At 48.4% G+C, this 24,606-nt stretch overlaps 1 protein-coding gene across 1 annotated transcript; it reads left to right on the top strand.

Moving 5' to 3' along the window:
* Positions 1–682: 682 nt before the first annotated feature.
* SLC22A8 (solute carrier family 22 member 8) lies at positions 683–19,877 on the top strand (the record flags this gene model as incomplete). Its single annotated transcript, XM_081281390.1, has 10 exons — positions 683–1,045; positions 13,275–13,378; positions 13,929–14,083; positions 14,746–14,914; positions 16,969–17,092; positions 17,310–17,425; positions 18,355–18,569; positions 19,228–19,336; positions 19,485–19,688; positions 19,778–19,877. The coding sequence occupies exons 1-10, from the start codon at positions 713–715 to the stop codon at positions 19,875–19,877; spliced, it is 1,629 nt and encodes a 542-aa protein (XP_081137516.1). The 5' UTR covers positions 683–712.
* Between the last annotated feature and the right edge of the window lie 4,729 nt (positions 19,878–24,606).

The following is a 24,606-nucleotide window of genomic DNA, read 5'->3' as shown; positions in this document are numbered from 1 at the left end:
CAGACCCTACTTTTCCACCATTTCTGGTAGAGTCTCTAGTGCCCTCTGGGACCTACTTGGGTTCTTTCTGATATTCCAGCATGGAGGGTCCTAGCCCCAGGGAACAACCAAAAGTCAGGAGGCTTAGAGCTTAGGCTTGGGGAGGCCCTTCTTAATAGGCAGCCTGGGTCCTCTAGCCTTGTGTGTCTGCCTGAAACAATCAGGACGTCCCCACCCAACCCCACTATCCATCCTGCATAGCCAACATCCAACGCCGGTCCTCTTGGTCCTTTCTGTGTGGCCTGCACTGTCCCATACATGCAGCCTGTGTGACCAGTCTAGCTGAGCACACACATTCACCCACAAGTGCACACATACAACACATTCACGCAGAGTCACCCGGCTGAGCGTTTTATGCTCCAGCCTCAATGTACCTGTACCTGTAGACACCTCTACGCCCACACACCTGGGCACACGCCCACACCTGATATCCCCCATCTTTCCATGCACCTGGCTCATCCTTGTACATCCATACATGAATCTATGCACACACCTGAGCCCCCACATCTTACACATACAAACAGCACCACACACTCGTGCTCACACACACATCTGGGCACGTCCTCATCCACATGCTTCTGCAGTCTTCCCCGGGCTCACGTGCACACATCCACACACACCTCCCCCCCACCTGTTGCCTTGCCTACAGTTCTGGCTCGTCTTACCTGGAACCATGACCTTCCCCGAGATTCTGGACCGAGTGGGCAGCATGGGCCCCTTCCAGTACCTGCATGTGACCTTGCTCGCCCTCCCAATCCTCGGCATGGCCAACCACAACCTGCTGCAGATCTTCACAGCCACCACCCCTGCCCACCACTGTCGCCCGCCTCCCAACACCTCTGCAGGGCCCTGGGTACTCCCCATGGGCCCGAATGGGGAGCCTGAGAAGTGCCTCCGTTTCGTACATCTGCCCAACACCAGCCTGCCCAATGACACCCAGGGGGCCACCGAGCCGTGCCTGGATGGCTGGGTCTACAACACCACCAGGGACACCATTGTGACAGAGGTATGCCTGGCACCCCCTCTCCCTCAACTTACCTCAGGGACCCCCATGTACCCTTACTGCTCGTGGACAGAAGAGGAAGCGGCGGGCCTAGCTTGCTTAGGGTTCCAGGACAGGATGCTGGGCTGGCAAAGAGCAAGGAGCTGATATAGATGCAGCCAACCAAGAGGCCTGGTTTCTTCACTCAGAGGCCAACTTTTCTTCAACAGATGTTGAGAGCCTGTTTTGGGACGGCACAGTGCTGAGCTCTTGGGATACATAAATGCACTCTCCCTGCTCCCGAGGGGTCTATATCCCAGTGGGGGTAGAAACAATTAGTACTTCTTCAAAGTACTTTGGCTCTGACCTTAGACGGTGACCTGGCTCTGGGCTGTGTGTGGGGGCAGGTGGGGATGGGCATTGGAGGAAGTGATCCTGGAGCTGAGACAAGAATGGTTGACCAGACCCTGAGGGAAAGGAGGAAGATTCCATCTGTGCAGAGGTCCCAAGGTGGGAGGGGTGTGGAAGAGGATCTCACAGAGCAAAGGGTTGGAATGCTCCTGAGCAGACCCAAGAAACATCCCATCCACCCGCACAGGCACCCATGGGTTTGCCTCCCGGCACTCATTCCTCCATGGGTTTTGCTGACTTTCTCATCTGCCATGTTCAGGAACTACAGAGTTAAATCAGACTCTTCAATGAACTAGCAGGCCAGTCAGGGGACCGTGATAAGATGAAGATGAACATCTACTAACTCCAGGCGCATTTTGGTGCTTTGCAGACATTGTCTCATTTGATTCCAGCAATGATCCTCTGTTAAGTGTGATTTCTATCTCCCTTAACAGATTTAACACACACACACACACACACACACACACACACACACACACAGATTCAGAGAAGGAAAGTGATTGTTCAGTGCCACTCAACCAGCTTGTTTCAGAACTGGAATTTAAAGCAAAAGCCCATAAGAGGTCCAGGGGTTCATGAGGGTTCAGTGAGGGCAAAACCACAGGATTCAAGGGATGCTTCATGGCATCTGAGTACAAGGCCCTCAAAGGGAGGATCCAGATTTTTGCCTCTGTAGAAGAAGTACCTTGCAAAAGCCTGGTTCTACCCTATAGATATGGACTCTTAGAATCCCAGGAGATGTAGCCTCTTAGAGGGAAATATTATTATCTCCAGTTCACAGATGAGAAAACAGGTTCATCCTGACTCCCTGACTTGCCTTTGCTGACAGAGGGAAGTACTAGATTTGAATCCAATACTCTTTACATTCAGAGTCTCTGTATTATAATTCCTTTGTTTAATAAAAAATTTTTTGGTACCATGTATTGAAAGCAGGGGTGCTTAAACACTGAGTCATACCCTCAAACCTCATTTTACTTTGAGAGAGGGTCTGACTAAGTTGCTTAGGGCCTTGCTAAGTTGCTGAGGCTGGTTTTGAACTTGAGATCCTCCTGCCTCAGCCTCCCGAGCCACTGGGATTATAGGCATGCACCACCATGCCCAGCTAAATATTTACTTATTTATAAAGTACTTACTGTGTGCCAGACACTATTCTAAGCACTTTACAAATATTGATACTTTTAATCTTCTTGACAACACTATAGGATAGTTAGTATTCTAACCCATTTTTCAGATGGGGAAACTGAGGCATGGAGAGGTTAAGTAGCTTGCTCAAGGTTGCATTGCCAGTAAGTGGAAGACTGAGGTCCTGCACTCGGGCACCTGGGCCCAGAGCTGTGCTTCTGACCATTGCGTTAGCTGCTCTCAGAGCCCCTAGATTACATTTATTCCTGCTATGTTCACTTTTCCTCCCCAGCATCAAGCATAGCTCCTGAAATGCACCAAATATCCAAAAACACTTAGGAAACAACACCTAGTGCTGAATACTGAGGAAGCCCCGCCTGCTCTCCAGGAACCCACCTCCAGTGGGGACAGGTTCTCACCCCTTACGGGTAGTTTTGTGGGACATGCACACTTCCATGGCAGGGACTTTCAGCTGCTTCGATCACCGCTGTATCTCTAACACCTGGAATAATGCCTGGCACAGAGGAGGTGCTCTGTGGAATAAATATTTGTGGAATGAATGAATATGTGCTTTGTAAACTCAGAGGGCTCTGGAAGCCCAGAGGAGAGGTTTCTATCCAGCCCAGAAGGGGGATTTCAGAGGGCTTGCTGGCATCAGCAGTGCCTGCCCTGAGGAGAGGACAGAGTTAGGGGGCAGGCTGAAGTGGGCAAGTACATGCTAAGAACAAGGCACAGTGTCGGGGGTCATATGCAAAGTCACAGATACATGAAGAATACAACACAGTCAGGATTGCAAGTGCTGGGAGCAAGCGGTGGGAATAGGGAGGCCCCTGGACATAGGACCCGGAAGGGCTGTAGAAAGGACCTCTGTATGTAACAAGGCAATACGGAGCCACTGAGAGTGGTGTTGCTAAGTAGGAGAGTGGCATGCCCAAACCTCCTTCTAAGAATTGTCACTTTGACTACACATCACAGAGTGATTTGTGGTCCATTTTAGTCAAGCAGCAGGGTGACACATTAGCAAGTTGCACAGGAATTCAGGAAAGAGGTGACAGAAGGAATGGTTGAGACTGAAGCAAGAGAGGTTGGGAGTTGGAATCAGTGGGACCTGATCACTGAATGGATGTGAGGGTGAGGAGCAGGAAGGAGCTAAAGATATGCCTGTAAGTTTCCTATGTGACTTGCCATAAGTTTCCCTGGATGACTTGCTGTGCATCTGGGAAGACAAAGAGAAGGAGTAGTCACCATCCCTGTCCTCACAAAACATGACCTAGCAAAGAAACAAAAAACCTACAGGGAACAGTTAAGTAGCACCATCACAAACATTTCCTGCGTGCTCACCCAGTGCCACACAGGATGCATGGTCCCCAGCCCACAATCTGTGAGGCCAACCACACTCACTGTACCCCCAGAGGGTGCTGGGTGAACAGGTCTACCCAAAGATCAGCTCCCCACCACACTTTGCAGCGGCTCCTCCAGGTCACGGAGTCTTTGCCGCCCATCTCTGTCATCGCAGTTCTGGATGTATAAATAGTGCTCAGTCAGTGCTCAGTGAAGGACCTGCTCCCTCGCATAGCGGGATGCAGACACCGTTGGGAAGTGACTTCCTTTCCAGGTCATGCCCCTGGCAGGTTTTTTGGTGGGGAAGCCTCACGAAGAACAGAGGTTGAAGACCTTGTACTCAGTCAAGTGTCAATTCATTCTGTGCCAGCCAAGTTCCCAGTCATAGTTCCAGTGACTGGACCAGTGTAGATCTACATCCCAAAGAGATGCAGAGGTCCCAGTCCTCAGGGTACTGCATCTTTCTCCAGCTCAGATCTCATTTAGCTCTGTATCAGAATCTAACTCCCTAGGGACTCTCTATGAGATCCCACTGGACAAGTCCAAATGTCCAGACCCAGCCAGCTGCTGGTATCTACACAGCAAGGCCAGAGCCCTCTAATTTTTCTGTTCATTTAGCCACAAACATGAATGGGGCTCCATCTGCTTGGGGTGGGGCAAAATGAAGTTCGGGCCCCCATGTGATAGAGGTAGAGCAGTGGCTGGATCCTAGATCGGAGGCAGGGGACTGGATGCGGAGGGTAATGAAGAAGGCAGAGTTATTTGATGAGAGACCTGGTTCAGGTGACCCGATGAGCTTGGGATTGTCGAGTAAAGTCAGGCAACCAGAAATCACCTGACTCTACTGCCTATGAGGAATGTCACAATTCCAAGAATTCTTGGTTTCCTCATCCATGAAAAGGAAAAAGAAAGCAAGCAAGTGTGGAGATTAAAGGAAATAACCAAGAACAGCACTCAGCACAGGGCCTGGTTCTGCAAAGCATTCCATCAATGTCAACGGCTGTTGCTGCTCTGTGGATGTTGATAGCGGAGATGTCTGAAAACGAGAGGATTAATCCCCACAGATGGTAGGGAGATCTTCCGATAAAAAGGGGAGTCTGCTGTCTCAGCACTTTGTGGCTCACTCAGGTTCCCAGATTTGGCCAATCTTGATGACCCCCCTAGAGCTCCTCAGGTGGACCTGGTGGGTCACCTCCCCTCACTTCAGTCCCCTCATCTGTAGAATGGGGTGAGAGGACTGAGCTGGTGGAGAGGGCGGGCCCAGCGTGGGATCTGGACAGGGGAATGGAGGTGGTCTCCCTCCCCCTTCTGATCCCCTAAGCTTTCCTGGCAGGGGTGACCACGAATTCCTTTCTCTTGGTGCTGCAGAGACCAGAGACGAGGTCAGGGTTTTTCAGAAGGAGCTTTACTGGGACATTAAGAGGAAACAAAGCCCTTTCTATTATGTCTGGAAAGCGTGGAAGCCTACATGCTGGGCCCTGGGTTCCCTGGAGCAGAGTGTAGCCCACAGCCCCACCCCATGGAACCTCAGCTCCTATGACCCTGTGGGCCTGGGCCTGGATTTGCATGAGTAAGATGCAGTCCTTTAAAGCCCCCAAGATTCCTTTCTGGGCCTTGAGCTTCCCCATCCTACCTCCAGGGCCACAAGAAGCCCATCCCCAGCATATCAGTGAGTCACTGGAGGCCCGGTCAGCTGCTAGAGAAGGAAGGAGCCTGCTTAAGAGGTCTCTTAGAAGTAGGTCTGTACCCTGGAGGTTCCCTCACAGAGTCCCCAGTCAGCCACTTCTGACTTCTCTCCATCCCCATCATCAAATCCCCAGGCTGCCCAGCTCCAGGGCACTGATCCATCTCATCTCCAGCCCCATTCCAGCTTCAGTCCCTACTGGTGGCCCTCAGCCCTTTCACCTCTTTCCTAACCTCCCGTCTGAATCCTGGGTGAGGACTTGGAGCCTCACCCTGACCACCTTCCTGGCAGCATGACTCCCTGATCTAGAAAGTCCCTGATCCCAGGGTCAAGAACTCCCTCAAAGCTACCGAGCTATAGCTTTGCATTCCTTCTCTCATGACCCTGCAAACCAGGCACCACTGTCCCCACTTTATAGAGTAACACACTGGGCTAGGTCCAGAAGGGAGACTTTTCAGACATGATGGTTCTGGCCCAGAATCCATACCCTACCTCCTGCATCACAAGTGTACAATGACATGAGACAATAATAATAAAAAAGGAAATTGTAAAGGCTGGGGCTGGGGCTCAGTGGTAGAGAACTCACCTGACACACCTGAGGCACTGGGTTCAATCCTCAGCACCACATAGAAATAAAATAAAGGTACTGTGTCCACCTACAACTAAAAAAAATACATATTTTTTTAAAAAGGGTTGTGAATTGAAGGTCCACTGTTTTCCAGGTATAGTGCTGAGTGCTCTTCACTGAGTATGCCATTTACAATCCTGAGAAGCAGGTACCACGTACCTACAGGTACAGAAGAGGATGCTGAACCACAGAGAAGTTAAGTAGTTATCTGAGGAACACATAGCTCTTAAGTGGCAGAGATGGAGCTCAAGTCCTTTTGATGCTCCCCAAGATACCTGGCTCAGCCAGGTGGTGGTACATGCCTGTAATCCCAGCGGATCAGGAGACTGAGACAGGAAGATCATGAGTTCAAAACCAGCCTCAGCAACTTAGCAAGGCCCTAAGCAACTCAGTGAGATCCTATCTCTAAACAAAAATACAAAAAAAGGGCTGGGGATGTGGCTTAATGGTTAAGTGCTCCTGGGTTCAATCCCTGGTACAAAAAAAACAAAACAAACAAACAAAAAACCTGGCTCATCCTCTTTGGCCCTTTGGCCCTAGTCCCAGTTTCATCTGGGATCTAATAAGGCACGGGGAAGCAGCTATTCTCCCCAAGGTCTGGCCTATTCCTAAAAGCCCCAATGTTAAGACAGGCTGTTTCCTTGCCCTAGCTCTAGGAAGAAGAGAGAGTGTGTGAGGTCCTTGCAGTCAGTTTTCCACTCCTCCTGCTGATCATGGCGAATGGCTTGTCCTGACCTTCGTAGCCTACCTTCTGCCTTACCCTCAGAAGGGGTCTCCTGGCCACTCTTCTTGCTGCTGCCTCAGCTTCTAAACCTCTTCTCACTTCATACTTTGGACCTTGACCAGATCACCGGCTCCTACCTTGACCACCTCCTCCAACCATGATTCCATCCTGGGCCATGCTGTTTTGTGGTGGCTCCAAACAACAGATGCCACGTCTTAAGCCTTTCTTCTGGCAGTTCAGTCTCAGGGTGCAGCCCACAGTGGGCCACTGGGGAGCTGTAGCAATAGGACATCAGCTGGGGGTTCATCAGACCTGAGTTTGAGTCTCTGCCCTAAAATAAACCAAGCAATGCTTGCACACATCATTTATCTTCTGAGCCTCTGGTTCTTCTAAAAATGGAGATAATAATGGTGCTTATTTCATAATATTATTATGACATTACTCACAAAGCTTTCTCCTGAGCCATAGTAGTCCTTATCTCTCTTCCCTACCACCTTCCTGGTGCATCAGACCATGCCGGAAGACAGGGAAGTGAGCTTCCTATCCATTGCTTCCAAAAGCCCATTCCCTTGGGGCTAAGATAAAACTCCAAGAAAAGAAAAAATAAATAAATAACATTAGACTAGGATGCTGAGAGCAAGGGTGCGATGTACAATTGTCCAAAGTTGATGAGAAGAATGAACCAAGGCCATGCCGAGGACTGGCTAGAAATACCAAGAAGCTAGTAACTAGATCCCTCCAACCAGCAAGTTACCTCTCCCTCTCTGGCCTCATCAGAAAATATGCATGATAACCCAGGGTTATCATTATTCATTAAACAAATACTAACATTTACTATTACTAACTACTCTAATAGCTGCCAGGGATAAAAAGTCAAATGAGATGTTCTCTGTCCTCAAAGAGGTTGCAAACTACAGGAGAGGAAAACAAGTAAATAAGCGTGTAGAATGCTGTGTGATATGCACCTGCTGGAGGTAAAAATGGGGCTGCAGGGAGCTTAAGGAGAGACCAGGGCCACCTCACCTCTACTGAGAGTCTGGACATGCTTCTCGGGCATTTATCCACTTCATACATTTTTATTGGCCACCTTCTTGTGCCAGACATCCAGAAAAGAAGTTCCTGGCACTCAGAAAGGATGATCTTGACGTGAATTTCAAAGGATTGGCAACATGACCAGAGTAAGGGGATTGTAGCAAGTGTAAAAGCAAAGGGGAACCCATTGGCATTGGAGCTTTTGTTGAATCACAGTGTGACCTGATTAAATCCAAGGACTCCACCAGCCATGCATGGAGTCACAGTCAAAGGAGATACAAATCACTCTCTTTAATCGAATTTTCTGCCTCGGGTTTTCTTAACAGGGCCTTCTGAGGGGCTTTGCACAGCTAACTACACAGAAAGCATGCCAAAAGTCTCTCTAAATATCTTCCTCTCCCCCACATCCCAGGATGTCTTTAAAAACCTTTTCCACTCGCTCTGTATCTGGTTCCCTCATTACAATGCTCTTCTATTCCTAACCCCTTCCCCATTAGTGCCTATCAGGCTGGCAGATACTTCAGACATGCAGGAATCATGCAGCATCCTCGTTTCCTCGGGCGTCAGAACAAAGTACTACCAATTGGGGGCTTAAAACAACAGAAATCACATTGTCTCACAGATCTGGAGACTAGAAGTTCAAATCAAGGTGCAGCTGTGCTTTCTATAAAGACTCAAAGGAAGTCTGCTTCCTTGCCTCTGCTGGTTTCAGGTGGCTGCTGGTGATCCTTGGCATTCCTCACCTTCTAGATGCATCATGCCCACCTCTACCTCCCTCCTAACATTCTCCTGTGTGTCTCTTCTCCTCTTAAAAGGACACTAGTCACGGCAGACCAAGGGCACAACCTACTCCAGTATGACCCCACTTTAACTCAGCTGATTGTATTCTGCAACCCTCTTTGCAGATGAGGTCCCATTCTGAAGCAATAGAGGGTAGAAATTCAATGTGTCTTTTGGAGGGACATGATTCAACCCACAACAGTTTCACATCTCAGATCTGAGCCCCAGGGTCTGTGCAGCTCTACAGAGAAGCCATAACCACATTTTTCTTTCTATCAGTTCTGATGAGCTTCATTAACCATGAAATCTCTGGAAATCTCTGGGAGCCATTTAGAGTGCATTGAAGTCCAGATTTTTTAATCTTTAACTATGCAGCACTCCTCCTCCTTAGCTTCAAGATTTCACTAAAGAGTGGTAACCCTCCAGTACACAATTTTCCATAGAAGTTTTTCCAGTCTGATTGTGAAAGAACCCTTCTCTCCTCACTGCCATGTAGCTGTGTAATTTGTACTAGATATAATCCATCCCGGTATGTACTCATTCTGGCAATGTTGGTCAGTTCTCGTGGAAAGTGGAGTGTAGGACCATATGACCTCTTCTTTAGACCTCAGCAAACCTCTCATCATCCCCCTGTTCTTTCTGTGGAATTTTCACTTGTTCCATTCTACAAGTATTTACTGAGGGTCCACTATGTGTCAGGCACTGTTCCAGGCAATTAAAGTACAGTAGTGAACTAAAAAGACTAAAAGTCTTCCCCTCATCAAGCTGACTTCTTGGGGAAGAAATAGACAATAAATTTTTAAAACAAAGAAAGAGAGGCAGTATGCCTGATGGTATCAAAACCATAGAGATAATGAAGTTAGGTAGAGAGAAAGAGTTTTTGGAGGGGGGATAATTTTAAATAGGAGGGTAAAGGAAGGTCTCATTGAGGAGATAACATTTGAGCTTAGATCTGAAGGAGGTGTTGGAGGAAGCCAAGATCCAAGGAAAGAGCATTCCAGGTAAAGAGAAAGACATATGCCAAGTCCTGGAAGCAGGAGCATGGCTGACAGGTGTATGGGACAGCGAGGTGACCAATTCATCCAGAGCAGAGTGTGAAAGGGAGCAGGAAGTAGGAGATGAGAGCAGAGAGACAATAGGGCTGTGGTAGGAGCAGATCTCACAGGGCCCCGTAGGCCTTTCAGGTTTCTAACCTGTTCCAAACATGACTCAGAGTTCATTCTGGAATAATATTTCTTGTAAATTTCTCAATGTTCTGGTAGAAACTAGCTCATGACAATTATTCTAAAGCCCACAAGATCACAAGTCCCATAGTAGAAGCCTAGACCCAGCAGATATGGTCTCAGACAGTGGAGCAGGTGGCAGCCTCAAACTAACACAAGCAGATCTGACATTGACCCTCTCATGATCCAAACAGACCCTCGATTTCTTAAGACACTAAATACTGTCAAGGTTAGATAAAAATCTAATTTTCATTTGCAACTTCTTGTGGGCTGTATGAGGAAAGGTTGTGCTGCTATTACAAAAGAGTCAATGACAATTCATTGCTTAAAAAATACAGAAGCACTTTTCTTTTTCTTGTGTTAAGAGTTGTATTTCAGGCTGATGATTGTGGGTATGCTCTGAAGGGTCATTTAGGAACCTGGACTAACAGCAGTTCTGACATTTTCAACTCCACACTCCCAAAGTTGTTCCAGTTGTTGTCAAGGAGAAAAAGCATAGAAGTCCATGCCAGGGATTCCTGTTAAGTGAATGAGGTAGAAGAAACATGTACCTTCCACTCACATGTCATTATCAAGGACCACGTGCAGCTACAGGGTCACCTGGGAAATGTGCTGTATACTATGGAAGAAGGGATGGATGAACTTATGTGGATAGTAAGCCTTTCCTTTAGATTTTCCTAAAAGGGTTTTATACAGCACATGCCACAAATTACTGTCTGTCTAGACATCCACGGGCCTGCTCCTTCCCATGCACCCTCACTTCCTGATTTACCTCCCCCCCCCCACAACACACACACCATCAGACTCCTTCTCTGTTAGAAGGGACACCAGGCTTGCTGGCCATGCTGGGCCACTCTGGGACAGCTGAAAGACCTGGAATCTTCATCCAGCCCCATCCTCCCTCACTTCCAGCAGAGGAAAGTAGACAAGAGTTCCCTGGGATATGTGGTTCTCCCCCACACTGTTCTATTTCCAAAACATTCTAGGGAGGCATTGCTAATGAATAAAATTCTCCACTTCATTATACAAATAATTCAGGATGGCTGGGGCAAAGGGTGTGTGTTGGGGATTAGCAGGAGATTAGCAGGAGATGTCAGACAGGTAGGCTAGGGCTTAGAAACCTGCCAATAGAGCTTTACCCAAAGGGCAAGAGGAAGCCAGCAAGTGCTTCTGGCAAGACAGAAACCTGGTTGGAACTGGTGTTGTAGAAAGCCACTCAGGTTCTCAGAGAAGGAATGGAAAGTGGGGATGAGAATAAAGGAGAGCCCAGAAGGTGGCACAGTAATTCTCTCTGGGCCTCAGTCTTCTTGTCTATAAAATAGGGATGATATTAGCTCTTACATAATAAGGTACCTAGTGAGCCCTCAGTAAGCATCAGCTGTCATTATTAATCCAAGGAAAGAAGGTGAGCCCCACGCTAAGGCAGCTGTAGTAGAAAGAGAAGAATCCAGATTCAGGAAATATATTATTTTTAAAATAAGAAACTTGAGAGTCAGACAATGGTGGGGTTGGGAGAGAGGAGGTGGAGTTGAGAGAGGGTTACCATCATCATCTCCCTTATATGTGAAATCTAAAGAAAGTTGAATTCCTAGCCAGATTTGGTGGTGCATTCTTATAACTCCATCTACTTGGGAGGCTGAAGCAGGAGGATAGCAAGTTCAAGGCCAGCTAGGCAAATTAGTAAGACCCTGTCTCAAAAAGAAAGAAAAAAAAAATTAAAAGGACTAGGGATGTAGTTCAATCCCAGTATTTAAAAAAAAAAAAAAAGAAAGAAAGTTAAATTGCTAGAAGTGAGACTAGAGTGATGGTGGTCAAAGGCCTTGGGGGAGGTGGAGGGAGTGAGTAGGTGGGGTTATTGGTCGAGAGATACAGACAGCACCAAGTTTCAGCTAGACAGAGAGTAGGTTTTAAGATCTATTGCACAGCAGGGTGACAACAGCCAATAACAACACTCTGTATAGTTCAAAATAACTAAGATGAAATTTCAAATATATCATCACACAAAAAAAAAGTCAACTGGGCTGGGGATGTAGCTCAGTTGTTAAGAGTTCTTGCCTCACATTCACAAGTCCCTGGGTTCAATCCTCAGCACCTCCACCAAAAAACAATGTCAAGTAAGTGAGGTGATAGTATGTTCCTCTTCTTGATTTAATCTCTCCACATATATCAAAACATCACATGGTTCTCCATAAATGTAATACAATTATAACTCATTGATTTAAAATAATATAAATTTTTTAAATAAATATTTTAAAAAGGGAAAGTTGCCAGTCACTGAGATTGGAACCTCCCAAAGGGTGAGGTGACAAGTTCCCCCGAGTCTGAGATGTGGGTATGACATGGTCCTGGGGTGTTTTCAAGTAGGCAGCAGAATCTCCTGGTCTGGAGGCCGGAAGAGAGGTTGGGCTGCAAAGACGGATTTGGGATCTTCTGTGTAAATAAAAATGGAAGCCATTGGAACAGAGAGCATATGTGGGGAAAGCAGACAGAGAAGAGGATCCAGGAGGTGCCCTGGGAGGGCTGTAAGGGCTGGGAGGAGAAAAAGGTGCTGGGGAGGGAAAGGAGGACTGGTGAAGAGCAGGGGGGTGGGGGGCGGAGGGAGAGGTCAGCAGTGCCCATGGTGCCGAAGGCCAAGCCAGTTCAAGATACAGAAGATCCCATTTTGTTAGTGAAAAGGGAATCACAGGGGCTTTGGGGAGTGCAGCTTCAGGGGCTGGTGGGGACAGAATTGAGAACCAAGTAGAGATAAGAACAGGGAGATGCAAGGGAGAAGAGAAATAAAGTGGATGTGGAAAGGAAAGAGGCTTTAAGTTGCAGAGATTTGAAGACACACGAATGTTGGGGAGGAGTCAGGAGACAGGGAGACTGAGGAAGGGGGATGGAGGGAAGTGGTGAGGCTACGGCACACGACCTATGGAGGAGAGAGGGTGAGGCCAAGGGTCCAGGCAGTGGGACTGGCCTTGGGTGTCAGTGGGGAGGGGAAGAGGCAAATAGTCACAGGGACATGGGCAAGCTTGGAGGGAAGGAGGAAGGAGGCTGGGACAGATATGGATGGAGCAGCTGAGAAGACTCTAAGCCATGTGACACGCCACACATGCTTGAGAGATGTTGTCATGACACAATCATGGATCAGGGACCCACAAGCCCAGGCAGACCCAATAAGCCGCCCGGCCAGGTGGAAAGAGGAATTGGTGCTTGGGAGGTAGGAGCCAGGTGCAGGGAAGCCAAGCCACGGTGGTGGGAGTGGGAGCGTGGGTCAGAGGCAGGTCTGCGCTGAGCTAGCCTGGCCCTGCCTCGTTCCCGTGCAGTGGAACCTGGTGTGCAGCTCCGGGAAACTGAAGGAGATGGCCCAGTCTATCTTCATGGCAGGCATCCTGATTGGAGGGCTCGTGCTTGGAGAACTGTCTGACAGGTGAGAGCTGGGCACAGCCCACGGTGGGGGTGGGGGGAGCAGCCTCTCCCCACTCTGTTCGGCCCATGCCCTCTCAAAGAGGAAAAGATCTGGGAGAGATAGGAGAGATGGGCCTCTCTGGGGGGCCTTGGGCAAGTTCCATTCCTTTCTAGGCCACAGCCTCTTGTCTGCCCCAGAGCCTTACAACTTAAGTCTTGGGGCCTCCCCACACCCAGAGACCTCCAAGTTTCTGTACACATTATCATGATTGCACAAAGGCAGTACAGATGGACCGCTCAGAGATAAGTGGTCTTTTGACCCCTGCTCAGTCAGCTAAGTTAGGGTTGGAGGAGATAACTCATTAACTCAACACCTTAACCTCAAACTTGTTGAAAAACAGCAATTACAGCAAGGATTTGTCTAGGGAAGGAGTTATGTGTTCTACCTGGTCCTTGAGCCGCAGTGGGGAGGCAAAGGAGGGGTCCAGCCCTTTGCCCCAAAGCCTGCAGAGTCACTCATCTTGGCAGGCACACGGTGGCTAACCTGGCCCTTCCTCTCCTTTGAGCTGCAGGTTTGGCCGGAAGCCGATCCTGACGTGCAGCTACCTACTGCTGGCAGCCAGCGGCTCAGGCACAGCCTTCAGCCCCACCCTCTCCTTCTACATAGTCTTCCGCTTCCTGACCGGCTTCAGCATCTCAGGCATTGTCCTGAGCACGGTCATCTTGAGTGAGCCACAGGGGGCCATGGAACTGGGTTTGGGGGTGGGGGTCACCAGCCAAAAGCTGAGAAAGCAGGTCTGAGCCTGGTTCAACCAGAGGACTCCCTGGGATCTTGGTCAAGGTGCTGCCCCTCTCAGGCCCGCAGAGGCCCGCTCTGAACATAACTGCCCTAAGGCATAATAATGGCAGCTATCCATCTGAGGACTTACCCTAAGCCTGGCACTCCACTAGGTACAGTCACGTTTCGCCCATGGGCAGGAGTGAGTGATGCTGTTATTTATATTATAAAGATGAAGAAACTGAGGCAAAACAAGGGAAGCCACCTGTCCCCTGGAAAGGCAGTGGTCAAGAGAGTGACCCAGAGGGGCTGAAGATGTAGCCCAGTGACTGAACACCTGCCCACCTCAGGCAAGGCCCTGGATTCACTTCCCAGCACTGCAAAAAATTAAAAAATAAAAATAAAAAAGAGTGTGAACTGGGAGTAGACAGACCATGGTTTGAGTCCGACCTCTTTGGACTTCAGGTGCAGCATTTGCAAAGTAGGGATGGTGAATCCTTAGGATCAGGAGCAGGTCAAATAGCTATTGGAAAGTAGGAGCCGGTGCCCCTTCACAGGGAGGTGCCTGGGCCCTAACAGGAGCTAATCTGATCCCTGGACTCTTTCCACAGATGTGGAATGGGTGCCCACCTGGATGCGGGCCATCTCGTCGACAGCATTTGGGTACTGCTACACCACTGGCCAGTTCATTCTGTCCGGCCTGGCCTATGCCATCCCCCAGTGGCGCTGGCTACAGTTAGCAGTGTCTGTTCCCTACTTCATCTTCTCCCTGTTGTCCTGGTATGTGGTCCTCTCCTTTTCTCCTCCCTCCTCAGCCTAACCTGGCTCAACTCTGTTTATCCCCAGCACCCCAGTCCTAGAGGCAAGGAAGAGCACCGAGGGTGGGGTAGTTCCTAAGCAAGGCATGCTGCAGGAAGGAGCACAGGAGGGCTCTTGGGGCTGCCTGCAGATGAAGAAGGGGGTGAGTTGAGATGGATGGGATGGAGCCAAGCTCTGAAGAGCACAGAAGTCCAGGGAGGCTTCAACTTCATGTGGAGGGAGACAGAAAGATTTCTGTGGGGCTTTCAAGCCTAGCCAATGTTCTGTTTGTGAAAGAATGGTCCCACGTGGGTGGGGACAAGCAACAGAAAGGAAGGAACTATGCAGGCAGGAGGATTCTGGGGAATAAATATGAGAAACACTTTGAAGGAAGAATCTGCAGGATTTGGGATGTTCCGGATTTGAAGTACAAAGAGTAGGAATGTCCAAAGAGAAACTCTGGCCTGGGGACAGAAGTGTGTGGGTACAAGACACAGAGTGATCAGAGAGCTCATTATCAGCATATAGAACCTAAGCCCACACTGAGAGACAAGAAATGAGCCTCTATAGCTCACTGTTGAAGCCAACGTACTGAAACTCACAAATGAGCCCAGGAAAAGTTATGAAATCTTGCAGCAGTTTTTTTATTGAACATTTATCACATATAAGGCCCTATTCAACGTAGACATCAGCCTACATTGTCTCTGTTTTTCATGGCATCTCCCAAGGTTACTTGGAAAGGTGAAGAAATGAGATAGAATCTCAACTTGGAAATAAATGTAGCCCTTCAAGGGTTGAGATCTGGGGATGACAGAGCAAGAGAGATGGTCAGAGGGCCCAGGGGGGAGCCCAGAGGCACATCCACAACCTCAGATGGGAACAGAGTAGGAGTAGTCAAGGTTAGGAGAGAAAATAGGAGCAGGTGTCAGCAGAGAACAGTCAAGGGCTCAAGCCACTTCACTGTGTGACTTGGGGCAAGTTTTCCTACTCTGAACCTCAAAATTTCTTAGATAAAATAGGAATACTGTTAGCCAGAGTTTTGTGATTCTGGTCCACAGGAAGCCTCGCTAATTGGAAGCCATTGCCGCCATTATTCTCAGGGAGAGAAGAAGAGTTCAGGTCCTGCCCATGGCCTGTGGGTTCTTGATAACCTTGGGGACAGCAGACTCAGAAGATTGCCAGAGCAGAAACCAAAACCACAAGACCATGAAGGTAGACAGCAATAGGCCCAGGAAGCCACCACCATCAGCTGAAACCAGGAGACCAATATCAATTTCCAAGGACCTCACCAGAGCTAGGCTCTGAGAACCTTTGGAGGTCACAGCTGGAGCTCACCCTACTTTGGACCAGCCTTTTCCAAACACCACTCCTTTCTCCCCTTACCTTGTCCTCCATTTCTCTTCACCTAGTCCCTCAGGTGACTGCTCAGCATAAGTCAACCCCAAAAGCCCAGACTGGGACACAGTTGAGTAGCACGCACACACACACCCTGCACACTATACACATACACACACACATATTGTTGGTCCTTTGCAGAGACAAAGAATCCTCCAGCCCATTCCCTAGGCCACAGCCCTCACCTTGGCCTACAATCTCCTTCCCAAGCTTCCCCGAGACTGCAACCCTGACCTTTCTGCAATAAAGAGATAGAAAATTCAGCCCAAGGAAAGCTGGAGAGGTGCACGTGCAGGACCCTCCATGTGTCCAGCCTTGAACATGCCATCCCCTCCCCAGGCTCCACCTGCCCTAGCCTAGGGCCTGGGGCTCTCAGCCAAGGAAGACACCCAACAACAACAAGACACTCAGGTGGGGGGCAGAGGAAAGTCTCTTCCAGAAGGGAAAGAAGAGAATACTGGAATTTGTGCTGGCTACAGGCAGCCCAGGTGCAAAGTTGGGCCAAGTTTAAATTCCATGGAATTTGCCATCAGGCAGCTCAGGTTTCTAGACTTCCTACCCTTTGGCCCTGGCTGCTGATGTTCTTCCAGCCTCTCACTCTGGAGTGGGAGGAGCAACTGTGACTTGACTCTGGCCCCCAGGTGGATACCAGAGTCTATACGCTGGATGGTCCTAAATGGAAGGTTCTCCAAGGCCCTGAAGACACTCCAACACGTGGCTGCCTTCAATGGCAAGAAGGAGGAGGGGGAAAAGCTCAGCTTGGAGGTAGGGGCAGAGAGAGATTTTAGTCAGGGGCAAGACCCTGTGCTCTGCTCTAGGGCTGCCCTCCACTCACTTCTGTTTCCTACAGTCACAGCCCACATCCCATCTTATCCCCTAAATTAATTCTTCTAGTGGGACCAGGTTTGTGCCTCTCTCCCCTCCTTTCTTCTGCCCACCAGCTAGTCCACTAATAGCACCCCTGCCTCTCCTCTGTCCCAAGGAGCTGAAGTTCAACCTGCAGAAGGACATCTCCTTGGCCAAGATCAAGTATGGCACAACTGACCTGTTTCGGATACCCATCCTGCGCCATATGACCCTCTGTCTTTCCCTGGCCTGGTAACGTACCATCGCTCTCTCCCATACTTGCCAAGGCAGGGGTGATGAATAGGCCTCCAGTAGTCTCACATAAGGGCAGTACCTAGGGCATCTGCAAAAGAGGTCAAGGGGCTACCTCCCCTGAGCACCACAGTCCAGACTCAGTCCCAGATATCTGCTGCATCCCTGCCCCACAGCCACATTCAACCAACAGGGTGTGCTTCCCTCTAAGGTCACACAAACGGCCTCCACCCCCAGGGTAAATGCACTAGTACATCCCAGCAATGGCTGTTTCTCCAAGATTGACTCTGGCATTGCCACCCTCTGGCCCAGCTCTGCCCTCTGGAACCCCACAGAGCAAGGCTGGCCCTCTGGACTTCAGACTTGCAGACAGAAATTATGTGTCTCCCAATTTTTCTCTTCTGTCTGACATTTACAACTTCCTCAAAACCCTTTCTGTGACCTGGTTGTGAGACCACTCTCCATCCTGACCATCTCCATATGAATAGTAATGAACTTGTCCAGCACCCTGCAGAAAGGATTCCACAGTTCCAAGAGGGGAAGGAGAAGCACTTGACCCTGTGCACAGCTCGACTTTTACCTCCTCAATCCAGATGTTCAACTGCTTCCTACCAAGAAAGATTATTTATTGCCTCCTTTGGTCTCTGAGAGTCCCTCCAGTCCCATTATTCTCTAGAGAATAATAAGGGCACCTGTGCCATGACACCCTCAATCATGCCCATGTCAGACATGCCAATCAATCCCAGCACATTTGCAATGAATGTAGACGCAATCTCAGAAACCTCAAAATTGCCTCAAGTACTCCCCACCAATCAGTTGCAAATGGTACAAGAAATGAAACTATCCACCATTCTGGTGACCCAGTGATCAGTATGGGAAGAGGCCTCAGCCTGGCTGCAGATGTTAACCAATCCCTCTCTGTCCCTCAGGTTTTCCACTGGTTTTGCCTACTACAGCTTGGCTATGGGGGTGGAAGAATTTGGTGTCAATCTCTACATCCTCCAGATAATCTTTGGCGGGGTCGACATTCCAGCCAAGTTCATCACCATCCTCTCCATAAGTTATCTGGGCCGGCACATCACTCAGGCCATTGTGCTGCTCCTGGCAGGAGGGGCTATCTTGGCTCTCATCTTTGTGCCTTCAGGTAAGAGGCTGGGGCTACCCCAGAACCTTCTGGAAGAAGATGCCACAGGCTAGAAAGTGGGTGACCAAGACTCCAACTCTGTTGGCTCTGCCTCTTATTCACCATGTTGCCTTGAACTGGTCCCTACACTCTCTGAAGTCAGGTCTCTCTTCTAGAAAATAATTCAGTTGGGCTAAATGATATCAAATCTCTTTTCCTGATGTCACGAGGACTGGGCAAAATATGGTAGAGTCTGAATAGTGTGAGGAATTGCTTAGGAACAGAGCATGTCCTGGGCTCATCACTGCAGAGAATGATCTGAAATGGGGAAACAAGAGAGTCAATCCATGAAAAACACCCCAGTATAAACTTGGAAAAACCACTTTTATTGTATTTATGTTTACTGATGCATGTACATCCTTCCAAAAGAACTTGAGGTATTTTAGAACAAGAACAAGTTTAAGTGGGAATAGGAATTGGGGAGAGGGGAAAACACAAACACAGCAGGACATGTGCCAAGCACGCAAAGCATTAGGAATAACAGAGGGGCTACTACCTTTAAGTTGGGGTCTGAGCTTACTGGCCACCAAAGCAAAAGAGGAGGCAAAGTCTGCTAAAGAATAAGAATACTTGAGTCCTCCTTAACTCCAAGGCCCTCCACATTTTCTTCCCTCTGCAGACATGCAGATCCTGAGGACAGTGCTGGCTGTGTTTGGAAAGGGATGCCTGTCTGGCTCCTTCAGCTGCCTCTTCCTCTACACGAGTGAACTCTACCCCACAGTTGTCCGGTAGGTGCTGGATTTGGGAAAGGCCCAGCCAAAGGATACAGGGCCAGATGGGAGTGTAGCATCCTCCTACCCCCCAACCCAGGTGTCCCAAGGCCATCCTTTAAGAACCCCACACACAGGCTGCCAACCCTGCTCTAAACCCCCCCAGGCAAACAGGTATGGGCATTAATAACCTGTGGGCCCGCGTGGGAAGCATGCTAGCCCCACTGGTGAAAATCACGGGTGAGGTGAAGCCCTTCATCCCCAATGTCATCTATGGGACCATGGCCCTACTGGGAGGCAGTGCTGCCTTCTTCCTGCCTGAGACTCTCAATCGGCCCCTGCCAGAAACCATCGAAGATGTGCAAAACTGGTGAGTTCTCCGCCTCTGGCCCCCACCAGGGCTCCTCCTGGGGAAAACAGATCAGGGCTCAAGTCTTTTCCTGAACTTTCTGTCTCTAGGCGCCATCAAGGAAAGGCGAGAAAGCAGGAGCCAGAAGCAGAAAAGGCATCCCAGAGGATCCCTCTGAAGCCTTGTGAATCAGGCCGGGACCCCAGCTGAGGACAAGGGACCCCCCTTTCCCAGTCCTCCAGAGACTGATCCCAGCCAGGATTCTGCCTGCCTCTGGGCTCCATGGGTACCCTGGAGGTTGGGGGGAGGGCCAGGATGGGTCCATGCTCCCAGGAAAAAGCCCTCGGAGAAGCCAGTGAAGGCATCTCCACCACCACCTCCTTCACCAGAGTCCCCATCCCATCCCTGGCCAGTCCCAAGTTCAGGCCATACCCCTGCACTCATCCTCCCTGCCATTCTTCTGTCTATCCTTTTTCTACTGTGTCCCAGCCTTCCCCTGGTGTCCCAGCCTTGCTCTCCTGAGATCCCCTGAATCAGTCCTAATAGTTTCTCCTTCTTGTCCCCATTTCTTTTCTTCAATGGGAAATTTCAATAAACAGCAGTAAAGAATTTAAACCATGCCGCTCAGAAATGGAGGTAAGGAAGGAGACCCGTACCATGTGAATATGAGAGCACACACATCTGTCCATCTGTGCATGAATGTACATACAGATATGGACACCTGGTTATATGCAAGTTGGGTAGATGTGAACATGTGCATATGTCCTAGTCTGTGCTGTTATGACAGACTGCCAGAGGCTGGGTACTTTATAACAATATAAGTTTATTGTTTACAGTTCTGAAGGCTGGGAAATCCAGGATCAATGCACCAATATTCAATGTCTAGTGAGGCCCTTCTTGCTTCTTCCCCATGTGTCAGAATAATGCAAGGGCAGAAATCCAAATCTGGGAACAGAGCTATGTCTGTCAGCTTTCCGTCACTATGAGCAAATACTTGAGATGAAAGCTTAAAAGGAAGAAAAATTTATTTTGGCTCATAGTTCAGAGGTTTCAGTCCATAGTCACTTGGCCCCCTTGCTTTGGGGCCAAGGCAGAACATCACGGCTGGAAACGCGTGGTGGAACACAGCTCACCTGACGAACACCAGGAAGCAGAGAGAGAGGAAGGGGACTCAGGGGCACACCCCCCGACTCAACTTCTTTTTACTAGGCTCCACCTCCTAAAAGTGCCGCCACCTACCAATAGTGCCATTTGCTACATCCAAGCCTTCAACACATGAGTCCTTGGGGTACATTTACCATCTAAACCATAACAGGATTCCTATGACCTCATCACTTCCCAAAACGTCCTGCCTCTTAATACCACCACAACAGGGATGAAGTTTCAACATGAGTTTGGGGGACATTCAGACCGTATCAGCATGGTTGTGCAAGTGCTTTGAGGTATGTGTCCATCTGACCTGTGCTTGGAAACAGTGTGTGTCTCTACATGTTCCTCACACACCTGGGAACAGATGATCAAACAAGCCCAGAGTGGCTGCAAACAGAAGCTGGGGCCCTTACAGTCTTGACTCTCCTCCCCTGTGTGTCTCAATATCTGATCCATGACCCAACCACAGGCCCAGTGCTATCAGTTTTATCTCCTATTTTTTTTTAAAAGAGAGAGTGAGAGAGGAGAGAGAGAGAATTTTTTAATATTTATTTTTTAGTTTTCGGCGGACACAACATCTTTGTTTGTATGTGGTGCTGAGGATTGAACCCAGGCCGCACGCATGCCAGGCGAGCGCGCTACCGCTTGAGCCACATCCCCAGCCCTTTATCTCCTATTTAACTGAGACCGCCGCAGCCGTGGCAGAATGCTGTCTATTTCTGCCGCACTGTTCCCTGGTTCTCTCTAGTCACAGCAAAAGACCTCAGGCTTCTTCCATCTTAACAAAATCCAAAAGCCTCCCTGGAAGCCAGAACTCCTTCCAGGGGCCACACTGTCTCTTTCTTCTCTCTAAAGCCACACCTCATAAGGGAGAGGCTGGGTACTTTATAACAATATAAGTTATACATTGCCTCCTCCACATCTCCTTTCTAACTACATTCACCTCCCCATACACTCCAGCTCCCGCCCCCTTCTTCTCTGACACTACTTTCATTAGGGACACTCATCATCTCCCTGTGCTGCATCCACACCTCACTGCGTGTTCACAGCTCCCTCCCATGAACTGGCTGCTCCTTCTTATGCTCTTCGAAGTTTCTGATAAATGAGAGTCACTTGGTCACTTTGTCTGTCCTGCCCCCCTTCTTCAAAGGTCTGCTAGTCAAACAGTTTCATGACCTTCTACTTCTTGTTGTGACTAACTAGACCAGAAGGCACTCTAGATCCAAATCTCATTGATCACATGCTCCCTCTTGGTCTGAGATCTGAAGTAGAATGTATTAGCCTGTTTCCTGTTGCTGTAACAAAATTCCCAAGGCTGGATACCTCATAAAGAAAAGAGCCCTATTTATCTCACAGCTTTGAAAGCTGAAAGTCTCAGATGAGGTAGCCCAATCCATTTAGCCTCTGGTAAGGACCCCAAGGCAGATGACAACACATAGTGGGAACACATGTAGATGAGATCTCTTGATAAGACAGAAAACCAGAGATTCAGGGGCCAGAGTTGTTGTTTTTATAAAAACCAGCTTCTGTGGGAACTGGGGTCCTGTAAAAACTATATTAATTCCTTCTGAAGGCAACACCCCAGTGACTACCAGTCTCTTAAAGGTTTCATCACCTCCAAACACCACTAAGGACCAGTCTTCCAAAACATGCAACTTTGGGGGAGAAATCACATCCAAACCATTGCAGAGGGTTCCATCCATCTCTTGGTGCTTGCTTTGGGAAGGCAGGTTAGCATAAATTTGGGCTGGCTCAGAGCACAGAAAGACAGTAGCAAAAAGAGCAGAACAGAGATGCACAGAGAAAAAGAGGCTCCATGGACCCAGACATTAAAAAAAAATGACAAGACTATATATAATGGTTTTTACTGAATTCCAAGTCCCTGTTCCTTATCAGCCCTGGATGCACTATCTGTTACTGAGTTCTGTTAAGAAGCCCTGAATTCTCCAAATAAATTTCTCTTCTTGTTTAAGCTGAAGGAGTTTTGTTCCTCATTACTAAACAATTCCAAAAGCAGCAATTCTTCCTCTATCATTTCTTAAGCACTGACGTCTCTCAGTAATCTTTCTCCAGGACTTCTGCCTCTCACATTCCAATGGAAATATAATATGAGCCATCTGTATAAATTTTCATTGAAATTTCCTAGCAGCAATTTTTTAAAAATGAAAAGAAAAAGATGAAAATCATTTTAATAATATACTAAATATGAAAAATACATTTTACTCAGCCTAACACACCTAAATATTACCATTGCAACATCAATTGATATAAAAGTTATTAATGAAATAGTTTGTAGTTTTAAGTTCATACTAAGCCTTCAAAATCTGGTATGTATCTTACACCAACAGCATAGCTTGATTTGGAGCAGCCCAATTCAAGCACTCAGTAGTGGCTCTTGGCTACCATAATGGACAACTTCAACATACTCCAGAGATTGATTGTCAACCACAGAGCTAATGACTACTCTCAAATCTGTATTTATTTGAAAGAGAGCTTAATAAATGCAAAAAAGATTGTATTGCATCCCTGCCTCAATCTTTTGGTGACTTCCCATTGGGATGAAGTTTAAACTCTCTTACAAGGCTCATCAGGATCAGACCCAACCCTCCTCAACAACTTCAGTTTTTAACACCCTCTACCTTGCACCCTAAAACTCAATCTCATCCAATTTCTTTGCTCTAGGGTCTGAAAAATAGAGTTTATTAGTCTGTTTTCTGTTGCTGTAACAAAATTCTTGAGTCCTCCAGAAGTGGACTTCTCCCCATCCAACCTCCACTCTACTGGGTTAACCCCAAGTCATCCTTAAGCCTCAGCTTGTATTGCTTGTTCCAAAAAACCTTCTGTGGCTCCTCAGAGCCTGGGTTAGGTGCCCTGGTTATCACACGCTGAATTGTGATTGCAACTGTATCTTAGTGTGCGTTTTCCCAGAAGCAGACCACCACAACAAGGATCTGAATGTGATTTGCTTATTTGGCAGGCAACCCAAAGGAGCAGGAAGTAGGGGAGTAAGTCAGGGAAGGGACAGGTGACCAGCCTGTCACCCAGCCACACAGGAAAGGGTGCTTTTCACGATGCTTATTGCACCTAGTCAAGGAGACTAGGACACTTCCTAGTTACATGATCAAGACTTAGAATCAATTGGCTTGCTGGTCAGAATACCCCACCAAATATTCATTTCTCCTTTTCTCCACCAGTGCTGGTTCCCCTCCAACCTCAGCTCCTCCTCTGCCTCTCCCTCCCCTGTACTACAGCGGGGACTCCAACTCACTCAGTGAATCCCATGAGGCAGAGTCCTCATGGGTCACTGGTCTCACACTAGACGTCAAGTGGCAGTCTTCAGATGGATTTATAATGCCTGCACGGTCTGCCAGCCAGGATAGCCTAGGCACAAGGCGCAAAGCTCAGTTTGGTCAGAATTCCTTGCTCAGAAGGTTGCTGTGGGGTCAGCAGCATGTGGAGTCTGCTGAACTCTTGGGGTCATTTCAAACTCGTGCTTGGGCGGGTTTGAGCAAGAGTGCTTTATTTGATCTGCAAATTATTTATTTGAAAAGTCTCACAAAGTAATCAAAATCATATGTAGTTCATACTTCAAATCCACAGAACAGAATAAAGTTGTACAAAGTCAATACTTATCCCAGAAAATGAGAGAGAGTGATGGTGGCTAGCATGGTGGGAAGAACAGCAGAGTTGAGCAAGCTGGGTTCTATACAGAAAAACTTCTTGCCTGTTCTGGGTTCTGGTCTCCTTATCCACACAGTGAGTTGTTTTTACCTGAATCACACCTTTCAGC

This window comes from Spermophilus citellus, assembly GCF_964194105.1.
Source record: "Spermophilus citellus genome assembly, chromosome: 2".
NCBI lineage: Eukaryota > Metazoa > Chordata > Mammalia > Rodentia > Sciuridae > Spermophilus > Spermophilus citellus.
The sequence above is the reverse complement of the archived record's forward strand: the minus strand, read 5'-3'. Positions and strand labels throughout refer to the sequence as shown.